Source organism: Cervus canadensis, chromosome 2, assembly GCF_019320065.1.
Source record: "Cervus canadensis isolate Bull #8, Minnesota chromosome 2, ASM1932006v1, whole genome shotgun sequence".
In the NCBI taxonomy this organism is placed as follows: Eukaryota; Metazoa; Chordata; class Mammalia; order Artiodactyla; family Cervidae; genus Cervus; species Cervus canadensis.
In genome coordinates this window covers 54,787,979-54,800,289 of record NC_057387.1, presented here as the reverse complement: position 1 = coordinate 54,800,289, position 12,311 = coordinate 54,787,979, and the positions used below count along the sequence as shown (strand labels likewise).

Genomic DNA, 12,311 nt, shown 5'->3' with positions numbered 1-12,311 from the left:
CAGTTATACCTCTATCTTAACACAGAAATACTTAATATTTATCTGTTTGTTTCACTTCTGAATTAACAGAGCATTGTGTTTCAGAAGGGGGAGGAGTGATAGCAATGCAAACATGGAAAGTATATCTAGCAAGATGAAAACTAAGGGAAAAAATTAGATTTCATGAACTCTCATTTGTGTAGTCTTCAAAAATAAATTTTTCAATAAAGTAGGTGGGAAAACTTATGAGGATTAACAAATGAGTTGTTGATGTAGATGTGGGACCAACAGGTATAAAGTATTATCCCACAGAGCTCATTAGTGCAAGAGTGAGCAAGGACAAAGACTTTAGGAAAAATTAGCATCAGTGAAAGTCTGGGACTTTAAAAAAAAAAAGATAACTTGCTGTTTGTTGCCAAATAAGATAAAATCTAGGGAGAGGAAAGGTTAAGTTGTGGAAGAACAGCCTTAGCAGTGGAGAGGGAATGCAATTAATGCAAAGGGGAACTTGGTCCCTCAGAAAGCAAAATCCAGGGTCTCCTGACAGAGGAGGACAGAAATGGTTTGGTGGCTGGAGGAGAGTGGACAAGTTTAGAAAACACTCTTGAGAGGAACGTGGTAGGTCATCAACTATAGAGAAAGAAAACAAATGTTAAACAGCTAGAGCAGAGTAAGCATTCATCTGGAGCCTCACATCAACAAGAGCTTGATGTGAATATGGACCATTTAAATTAGCATTTTAGGGTGAGTTTTACATTAATTTGTTTATATGATAAGCAAAAATTAGGAAAGTGGATTATACATGGTATTTACATTTGTCTTTATAACATACAACCACAATTCCTTTTCTAGCTCTTTGAAGAATTTCTGCTAGTAAAAGTTCACTTTTTTTTTTGAGGTTTGAAAGAAATGAATTCTAACACAGCAATAAACCTTTTGTTGGACTTGCTTAATGTAAAAAACTACTGCTACCCTTGAGGAAGCTTTTTTCCTCAGGACAATTATTTTTTCAGTTTATAACTCCAATATTTTCCACTATGTAATCCAGGAATGCACTATTTTAAGGCTGCCCACTCTTCTTCATTTCCCAAAGTAAATGATCCCCACCTTGGACTATCAACTACAGATGAGATCACTTTATAACTAAGAATAATGTTACAAGTAGCACCAAAACAATCACTAATCTACAAATTTGATTATCTTTTTGGGCATGTTCACAGAGAATACTTTGGTTGGGTGTTTACACTCAAATAAGTGGCACATGTTCCCAAGCTTCTCTTGAATTGGCAAAGGTCATGCTAAGTTTGACAATCCAGGCGGATTTCCAGGGGAAGTACAGACTGTACAACAGTAGGAAAAGCATACTGGAAAGCTACCAACTCTAACAGCAAGTGAGAAATGCAGCCCATCCACTTACCCGTGGACCTCTCTTTCCTGATGGACCTGGGATGCCTGCTGGGCCAGGGGGACCCTTGGAAAACAAATGCTGAGATATTAGACATGATAACAGATACATCCTTTCTCACAAGTCTTGTGAAGATTTCACTGCAGGGCTCTTTTTTGGTCCCCAGTTACTAGCTGATGATGATTTTAAAATAACATGAAACCCCTCACCTTAATCAGCAGGAGTGAGAGTTGAAACTCAAATGTCCTCTTTAATCTGGTCAGATATGGCAGCAGGAAGTCTATGACTTATGGTTATGGCCACTGTATCTGGTTTTTACAGGAACCATAACTAGTAGTTTTGTGGGTAGTTTTTTACCTAAATTTACTTTTACTACTGAAGGAGGAATTCAATTTAGGGTTTGGAGACCAACAACTACAGGTTTTTTGTGTTTTTTTCCAAACACATTTCAAAAGAAGACTTGCCTTGAAAAACTAAAGCACTGACCATTTTATGTTTTCTTAGAAGACTTAAGATCTGTGTAATGTGTTAAACTGTTACTATGAGATCCTTCTAGTATGTGAAAGTTGCTCAGTTGTGTCCAACTCTTTCCGAACTTATGGACTATACACAGTCCAAGGAATTCTCCAGGTCAGCATACTGGAGTGGGTAGCCATTCCCTTCTCCATGGATCTTCCCAACCCAGGGATTGAACCTAGGTCTCCTGCATTACAGACGGATTCTTTACCAGCTGAGTTAGTATATTCAGTAATATATCTGCCCTACACAAAATGCAGCATACCAGGAGGACAATAGAGTTAAATGGTTTTATAAAAACAAAATCAATTTTAAGTAAAAACAGTAAAAATGTAAAAACAGATCAATTTTAAGGTATTCTGAGTTCTTTAAATGTCACTTCTGAAATATATCAAATAAGCAATAGGAAACTACTACTTTGCTTCCACATATTATGCCTTATATTATCTTTTTTTACCTTACTTTAACAATCAACGGGTGGAGGAATAAATATTCATTCACGATATGATTACTATATATTCATTCATTCATGTCTATTCATTTCATTGTTACTGAGCACTCTGCCGGCATGGCATTATTCTTGATGTCTCAGAGCACACATACAGCTATGCTTTACATTTACATACAATGTTTTACAAATATTCATTCATTACTGCAGTAAAATACTAGGAACTTTGATATTAAACATGTCAAGGTTAAGATATTAGCCCTACCATTAACAGATAGCATGACCTATTGCTCTTCATTGTCATGTAGCATTCTTCTCTTTGAAACTTTCTCCTTTATTGATGTTACAGTCATTTTTCAGTCTTCTAATGTTCTTTGTATATTTCAAACTGTCCATTTTCCTTTTTATTTTGCCTTTTTCTACCCCTTAACAAAAACCTTTCAAGTATTCTTTAATATTAAAAAAGTAATATTTCTCTTTCAACCACATAAAAATAATATTTCTATTCTCCATCCTGAACTCTTCAAATACTTTGAGAATTACTACTATATCACTGGCTTCCATCAAAACTTGACTTTCACTTATTTAAAAAAAAAATTAAAACTCTTTTCAAATTAGTTCTGGTTCTACTTTTATCCTCAGAACTTAACAGCTGATGATTTTAAGTCCTCTAAAATAAAAACTAAAAATAAAAAACAATGCAAAATTAAAATATCTAGTTTGGTTTACTGCCCTATCACGCTACTTTGTGACAAAAGAAACACTACTACATTCACACTGAAAAAGCAATTATTACATTCATATTAGGTAGTGGGGGTGGGGGAAAAAGTATATTTATGCTGTGATTAAAATATTTGAATTAATTAGCAATAACTAAAAATAAATTTTAACTTGTCTTCACAATTTTTCATTTCCATATCTTTGGGAATAAGTTATTAATAGGCATTTCCTAGAAACCAGGGAAGAAAAGCAATTTTATATGATATGACTTTTTTATGAATTATTTCCTATAAGTGAAGTACTAGAAAAGGCACTTTAACTTTCAGATTATTAGTTATTAAGAGAAAGTATAATTCAGTTAAAGAGCAATGCTATGGCCATCACCCAATTTAGAATCAAATAATGCTTCAATCATTTACTTGCTGAATGACCTTAGACAAGTCAGCTACTCTTGCTAAGACTTAGTTTTCTCATCTTTATAATCTTGATGATATTATAGTGGGCATTAAAGTCATTGTATATAAAATACTTGTAATTATGTCTGATATAGAGCAATTAACCATAAACTATAGAGGAATTTTGTAAAGGTATGCATGGAGCACAAGGAGTTCTCAATGTTAGTTACAATATTATTATTACTAAGGTAATATACTGAAGCAAATGTATCCAATACTTGTAAGAGATAGTAATGTCTGGTCGATCTTGGAAGTCTTGCATATAAACTTCTTTTTATAGTTCACTCACTCATTGATTCATTCACTTACTCAATAAACATTAGTAAGAATCAGAGCCTCCCAGAGCTGACAATGAGATAAAAAGACACCCATTAACAAATAAACACATAATATGCATTTTATTTAGTGATATGAAGAAAAGAACAAGCAACCAAGAGAGATCAACATAGTGCACATAATTTATATTGTGCTATGAGAGAATGTGTCTCTGAGGAAGCTCTAAGTTAGACCTAAAAAATGAAGAGGAATGAGGAAAGAGGAGAAAGTAAAATTTGAAAATAGGAATAAAATGAATGACAGCATGAGTAAAATAAAACAAACAAAAAATACAATCTTATTAAGGAGCTAAAAAAAGCCAACAGTGGAAGTGAGCAAAAGTGGAACAAAATGATGTTGCAGAGGAAAACAGGGGCCAGATGACTGCATGGGTCATGATAAAGACTTTTAAAATTTATTCTAATTGCTATACTCTACTGTCACTGAAGAATTTTAAGCAGATAAATGACATCATCTAATTTACATTCTAAAATGGATCACTAGAGAATTTCTATAAAAGATAGCAGAATGAGAACATTTTTAAAACTACCCTCCTTCCCTTAAAAACCCACTGAAAACAACAAAAAATACCAAAAGAAAAAAACTTCTCTGATGAAACAAGGAAACAACCACAACCACAAACCACAAAATATGAAAATTATCTTTCAAATAGTGAGACATTTTGAAATAAGGAAAGATGCCGAAAGATGACTAAAAACAAAAAACCCTCCTCAGACCTCAAACCTGGGACGGGCTACAGATATCTAACAGTATATCAGTCCAGAAGGTTCATTCCAATGATCCTTTAATGACAATAGCTAAGTTCAAGGGAATGGTAAAGCCACAGGGACTATAATTCATGACCCTGCAAAGATCCAGTTCAAACAACCAAGAGTAAGGAAGATAGAGCTGAAAAGGAAGAACCCATCATTTTGATGATCTACAATAAATCTCCTAACCTCAGGAGATTTCTGGTGGAGGGAGGAGGTAAAAGAGAAGAGTATAAATCATCATATCACTTCTCAGACTGATACAGAGGGCTTCATGTGCATGAAAATGAGAGGAGATACATTTCTGGGTAGAGGACAAAGTACATATCGAAAGATGGCATTGAAGGCAACAACCTAAATTTGATGCTGTGTATACTCCACCTTACTCCCTTTTGCCTCTCCCTATACCATTCTCCAAAATCACTGCAGACGGTGACTGCAGCCATGAAATTAAAAGACACTTACTCCTTGGAAGGAAAGTTATGACCAAACTAGATAGCATATTAAAAAGCAGAGACATTACTTTGCCAACAAAGGTCCATCTGGTCAAGGATATGGTTTTTCCAGCGGTCATGTATGGATGTGAGAGTTGGACTGTGAAGAAAGCTGAGCACCGAAGAATTGATGCTTTTGAACTGTGGTGTTGGAGAAGACTCTTGAGAGTCCCTTGGACTGCAAGGAGATCCAACCAGTCCATCCTAAAGGAAATCAGTCCTGGGTGTTCATTGGAAGGACTGATGCTAAAGCTGAAACTCCAGTACTTTGGCCACTCCATGCGAAGAGTTCACTCATTGGAAAAGACCCTGATGCTGGGAGGGATTGGGGGGCAGGAGGAGAAGGGGACAACAGAGGATGAGATGGCTGGATGGCATCACCGACTCGATGGGCATGAGTTTGAGTAAGCTCCAGGAGTTGGTGATGGACAGGGAGACCCGGCGTGCTATGATTCATGGGGTCGCAAAGAGTTGGACACGACTGAGCGACTGAAATGAACTGACTGATACCATTCTAAAACACATAGTGGCCCAAATACAGTTGTCTCTATTTTAAAAATGAGCAATAACCAGAAAGAAACCAGCAAGGGACCTATACATTTTGAGGGGAGGGGGGAAGTGTGAGGACAGAAACATAAATTAAAAGTAGATGAAAATTTTTTTACCAGAAAAGGATTACTCCATGCAGAGAAAGAATTGCATATAGTTCATTATAAATCCAAAGAATTTCAAGATGCTGTTTTTCTACAAAAAGAGCTCAAAGAAGAGTCATAAAAGACAAAAATAACAACTAAGGTAATGAAATGTGAGCCAAAAGAGCTTAAAGATTGAAAAAGCAAAAAAAGAAAGAATTATAGGCTAAATCCACATCAGAAGCAATAACAGCTGACCACAATTGAAAAAATCAGTTAAGGAATATGGATGCAGTTAACTGAATTTACATAAAATAAAATGGAAAAAGGCAAACACATGGACATCATTGTAGAGAAGATAATAAATACTATCATCACAAAGGACTTTTAACACGTGTATACTGGTGTGCCTGAATATAGAAAAATGGATAAGAAAAATACCTGACAATACAAGGAGAGATGTTTCTTTAATAAGTAAAAAAGAAAAAAAAAACACAAAACTTCAGATCAAAAGAGTACCAGAAAAAACTGACACAGAACCTAATAGTTTTAGTGAAATGAACTTCAAAGATATCAAAAGAACAAGGGTATGTAGATGAAAACCAGGCACCAGCAAGTAGGAAGGATCAGGCTGTCCTCAGGCTTAATCCACTTCAAGAAGCAGTGCAAAATCTCTACAAAGTTCATCATTTCATCACCATTTACTCTCTCATACACTTTATAAAATTTACCTTTAGACTTCTACACTATGCTGAAATCATTATCAAAAGTTCAATAACAACTTTCCCACCAGAAGATCCAAAGGATTTCCTCTACTTTTTCTCAGTCTTTAGCTTTCAGCACCACTTATCAATTTCTTTTCCAAACTCTCATCTTTGGCTTTTATGATACTATATTATGGGCTTCCCTGGTGGCTCAGGCAGTAAAGAATCTGCCTGCAATGCAGGAGACCTGGGTTTGATCCCGACCCTGGGTCGGGAAGATCCCCTGGACAAAAGAATGGCTCCCACACCACTATTCTTGCCTGGAGAATTCCACGGACAGAGGAGCCTGGCAGGCTACCATGGAGTTACAAAGAGTCAGACACGACTGAGTGACTAACACTAACTATATTGTTCTGTCCCATCTGTCTATCCTGTCATATTTCTGCTTTGTTTTTCCTTCTATAACCACAAAGCAAACATTCCTTACAATTTGGCCCTTGACTCTATGCCAAGTCCTTTCCTTGCCAATTTCTTGACTCTATAATACTGATGGGAAAACTCCCATAATCTATACCCCCTACGTTGACTTCTCTTTTCACTTCACCTTCTTCAACTCTTTCAACAGCTTACTGATTTGCCAACAGCACCTTAAATGTTTTAACTTGGTTTCTTCTCCTAAAATCAACTTCCTGTTTTAATTATTGGTTTTTATATTGGTATCACCAGTTTCTCAACCCACAGGCTTAAAACCTTAGAGCCACCTTGATTCTCTTTCTTTTCATTTGGTCCCTAAGTCCAATTAATTTCCTAGTTCTCCCAAACCTTCCTTTAAGATATCTCTTGAATGCTACTTTTCTTTTGCATTTTCACTGCTGTCATCCTAGATAATGTCCTAGTTTTGTAACATCCAGATGATAACAGGAATTTCCTGTCTGTTATGGGCACTGCCACCAGACTGACTTCCCTATTCATACCTCTTAGAAACCTACAAAATTCCCCACTGAGAACAAGATAAAGTCAGAACTATCAGTTTGAAAATTGAGACCTCTACAACCTGTATAGGTCTACCTTGGCCTTACATTTATCTACCATTATTCAGCCTCATATTGTGAAAGAGTTTGACTTTTAGAGGCAGAAAACCTACCTCTAGGGTCAAAATCCTGGGTCTATCATTTATTGGCATGTGGTTATGAACAAGCAAACAAATTACTCTGGGCTTCAGTCTCTCCACCTGAAAAATGAGGGTAATAATACCAAACGTACCAAGTTTTTCTAAGATAACGAACATAAGGGGCATGGCAGAGTTCCTGCCACAGGTAAAAATCTCAATAAATGATAGCAATTTTGCTGTTTTTCCTACATAAAAGATACAACAGTTTCTTTCACCTATCAAAATCATATCCATTCTTTGAGGTCTAGGTTCTAAGTTTGCCCACAAGAACCTATCCTGAACAGCTCAGCCTTAAGGAATCTTTCAAAGAGTTCTCCTCAAAAGTTTTTTTCTTACCTTTGAAAATGTGTACTCCGCATGTTTAGTTTGCATCTCTCAGGGGCATGTATCTTACTTGACCACAAGGCAAGGTTATAAATGTACTTCTGTATCACTATTACCACAATGTAACCTCCTTCTGAGCAGTGACTCTCTTTTACACAATTTATGTTTCTGCTTTGCCCATAGGAGAGACTAAGGAAGTATCTGTGGAGTATTATTGCTTCACCTACCAACCAATGCTGAAATAACTGTTTCTGGATTTAGAGCAGGGATTAATACTCATCTGTGACATTTTTTGAAGAAGCTAAACAACTTCCTTAACTGTTAAATATGACCTGCCTTGTGGCTCAATTTTACTACTAGTATTTTGATAACTGTCATAGCTGAAAAGTTATTTCTCTATAATATATTCTTCTGATTTTATTAAATCCTTTAAACATTCACCTTAAGCATTGCTCAATACCTATCAAGTTACTTTGAGTAATAACCATGAAGGAAACACAAACTAAGCAAGTGGCATCATCTCTTGTTCTATGGTTTCTGGAACTAAACAAATGTCTCAAATTTTACTTCCATCAAATCAAGAAATACCTTATGATATATTTTATCCTGCTTGCAATTTAAAAAAAGATTTCTAAAAATATATAAGTTGATTGTTTAAAGGTATTCAAAATATGAAAGGCAAAAACATGTTTCTAATGTGATTTTAAATAGCTTTAAATGAGTCTTAAATGATTTAAAAATCATCCATCTGTAATTGCACCTATGTGACAAAAGAATTTCAGAGCTAAAATAATCAATCTATTATCTCATAGCTTTGTTAATGAATTACTAAGGAAATGACTTGGCTTTTTTCCTACTGAATGGACTGATGGACTGCTGAGTGGCTATTTTTGCATGAGGTAAATGGAACTTCTATTAACTTATAAGTGTAAATTGGTCATATCATGGAAGATATAATGAAATATGTTACTCTTTATAATCCCAAGTGAAATATTTTAATTTCTATAATATAAGGGTTTGCTTTTCCCCAATGACTCATTATTAAATTATCTCTAAAAGGTAATATTCTTTTAATTCATATGATATTACTTTGCTGAAAATACATTTAATAATGTATTCAAAGTATTGTTATTTAGTCTACCATAACTTTAACATTCTCTCTTAACATGACTAAGCCTACAGTTTTTTAATAAAATAGAGTGCTGATCTTATTTAGCAACTCAATTCCTGATTGAATTTCAACTGAACAAGAAAAACATAGCTTACTCACCACTTTACCAGAATTAAGTAACCTTCTGAGCTAGCCAATAGCTTTAAAAAAGTACATTTGAGCCAGAGTAGCATTCTGGTTGGATATATTAGAGCAACCATGAATCCACGCACAGTAAGCCAGGCTACATGCCTAAGACAGATCTGTTCTATATTGTTCAGCCTAGAGAATTCTTTTTGAAATGTATGGTAAATTAGTGCATTAAGACATATTTTAAAAATAATAACTTACGGGAGGTCCAGTGTCCCCTTTTGGCCCTCTTAGATTCTCCATTTCGAGCACTGTATTAAGATCCTCATAATAATAATAATCATAAAGCTCAGTTTCATAGCTATTTTCGATGGGATAAGTAGCATCAGGATCAAATTCACCTTCCTTCCTTAGATCAAGGTGATTATCCACAGATGGCTCATCTGTCACTCTGTATAAGGTTGTGTTTAAAATCTGCTGCAGTTCTATAAGTTCATTAGTGTGCAGATTTGCTGTGATAGCCTTCTTGAGATTCTTAATTGCATCTTGTTTTATATGTGGAAGACTAGATGATATCTTCTTAAGTGGTGACAGACCAGTTACTTTATCATTATGTTGTGTGATATTGTCCGAGACATTTAGAAGAGAAATAAATTTATCCTTGTTTTTTTTCCTTGGCTCATTGAGGCTATGATGGGACATTGGCAGGCTTAAATTTGCCTGAGTAAGTTGCTCAGTGATCAACTCTTTGGTCTGAATCACATGGTTCACAAGATCCATAGCAGAGACATTCCCTGAATGAAGAGAAGTTAGCTGAGATCTTGATATCTGGTGTTTTTGTTGTTTATTCACTGCCACAGAATCATTATTTGTGAAATCTAGAACACTTTTGTTTTCAGTAAGTGTGTCCTGCGACAGTACTTTTTCACCCAATCTTTTGGGCAGGAGAGAGTTTTCCGGTATCTTAGTTGATACAATAGTTGTATGAGGAAGACTTGTTTCAGGGCGACACTGCTGTTTCACATATCTGCAATAGTTTGCAGATGCTTCTGCAGAAGGAATAATATCCAACTGACATACTACTCCTTCAAAATGGACAGAATTATTATTCATACTTCCCAAGGTAAACACACTGTTAGAATCAAAGGTATGAACTTCCGAAAGAGTCTCTCTGCTAAAATATTTCTTTCCACATTCAACAAACATTGAGACATCTTGATTGCTAACTGCAATGGCAAATGAGTGCCATCGCTCATCGTGAACGCTGTAGTTGAAAAAGACAGACTGCTTTCCTCCAAGGTATACCACTAATTTTTTAGGTAATAACTGTACTCCTAATTGCAGTCTATTTTTACTTCTAATGCTGAAGAGAAATGCATTGTTTACTCTATAGGACTGTAACCCAATTAATATTGTAAATGGCTGTTCTAAACTGACTGGTAAAATTTTCACAAGAGGTGATTCAATACAGGAATCGTTTGTTAAAATGACACCAAATTCTGTTACATGGACCCCCTGAGGTAATGGTATAGATGATGGTGGTATGGCGGTCACTGATGAAGAGTGTCTTACATCTTTGCCTCCAAGGCCTAGTTGATGAAGAATATCTATGCCTGGAAATTAAAAAGAGAGAGAAAGAATCTTACTCTTAGGCATTCATGTGTTCATATAAATGTTTGAGCATGAGAAAACCTTCCTTGTAGGTATCAATAGTAATCCCTAAAATAAACATGCTCTATCAATAACTAATGTCTAGATAATGAGAGGTATGGAAAGGGAGAGTAAAATGTTATTCTTTATTATCTAAAACACACACACCCCAATATCCCTATGCCCAAAATTTAATAAATGTTCTTTCATTCTTTAAATTAGGAAACTTATTTGTTATTCCAATGAATGTACATGTTCAAAGATTCCCAGATGGTCATTTACTTCTTTAATTTAGAATTTAAAATTTTATGACTTCTTTGATAAAGAGAAACTGGAGACATACTTACAAAAAGAAATTTTAAGTTTGGAAACCATTTTATAAATTAAGTTCACACACCCATTTAAACTATAATTTTTCAGACTGTTTTCTCTTTAGCCTTCCAATAATTTGCAAGTTACATAAGAGCCCTCCCTATGCCTAATTCCTTAAGTGTGTGCTACACATAAAGTACCCAGTACCCTGAAAACTTCTGGACAAGACAACTGAAATTCTTACGGCTGCTGATCACTGTATATTTTTCTCTCACTTCCATATTTCTCTCTCTTCCATTTTGTTTGGGTCCTCCACAGTAATTCTTAATCCAAATAATTTATAGACTTTCTTAATAATTTTTATTAAAATATAGGCTTTATATATATTTTATAATTATGATTTTTCTAGTTTTCATTGTAATATTATTGATAGTATACTGCTTATCTCCCTTACCCAATTATAAACTCTTGAAAGACAGATTCTATGTCTGCTTAGAATATCTATTATACCTATTATATTATCTATTATACCTCTCTTCAAACTTTTCTATAATTTCTGAATGAATGAATTTGCCCCACCCAAATCTAAACAGATGAAACATGTACCCCTAGAGTCCAACAAAATTATATACCATTTGTAAAAAATAATAAACCTTCTCAAAGATACAGAACAGCTTAAATAGTCATGATCTTTATTATTCTTTAGGTGATAAATTTCCCAGTTGTATCACTGTACATTAAAGAACAATTCATTTACAACTATAAGTGAGGAAAAATTAAGATTTTTGAAAATTAGCCAGCAAGATTACACATCATCTTAGTTATCCTTTCATAAGAGATTAGTAGATATTTGATAACTCATATTTATTACAAACTGGAAATACTGTGACAGATGTCCACCAAAATATTCCTAACAGCAATTATAAATTATATGCATCTCCAGGAATTTGGGGAAATACTTTAAAGAGGCCCCATAAAAACATGCAAAAAAAATGTTGATGTCTCATGTTTTAAAATGATTCATAAAAGATTTTAATTTTATTCCATAGTATGGGTATTTGCTTTAATATAAGACATGTATTGCCAGCTAGATCATTTCCAGTCTTCAGGGAAAATTTACACTTCTGAAACATAACGTAAGGGCTTATCTGTGACTTTGGGTATTCTCAATGCTAA

The 12,311-nt window shown here is 34.8% G+C and overlaps 1 protein-coding gene across 8 annotated transcripts in view; it reads right to left on the bottom strand.

Moving 5' to 3' along the window:
• COL24A1 (collagen type XXIV alpha 1 chain) overlaps positions 1-12,311 on the bottom strand; it is a 371,899-nt gene that overhangs the window by 328,637 nt on the left and 30,951 nt on the right. For all 8 annotated transcript variants that reach the window (XM_043460779.1, XM_043460785.1, XM_043460778.1 and 5 more), the window contains 2 exons: positions 9,435-10,786; positions 1,397-1,450 (listed from right to left, as the gene is read on the bottom strand). In XM_043460779.1, coding sequence (XP_043316714.1) covers positions 1,397-1,450; positions 9,435-10,786 — 1,406 coding nt within the window. The remainder of the gene's footprint in view (positions 1-1,396; positions 1,451-9,434; positions 10,787-12,311) is intronic.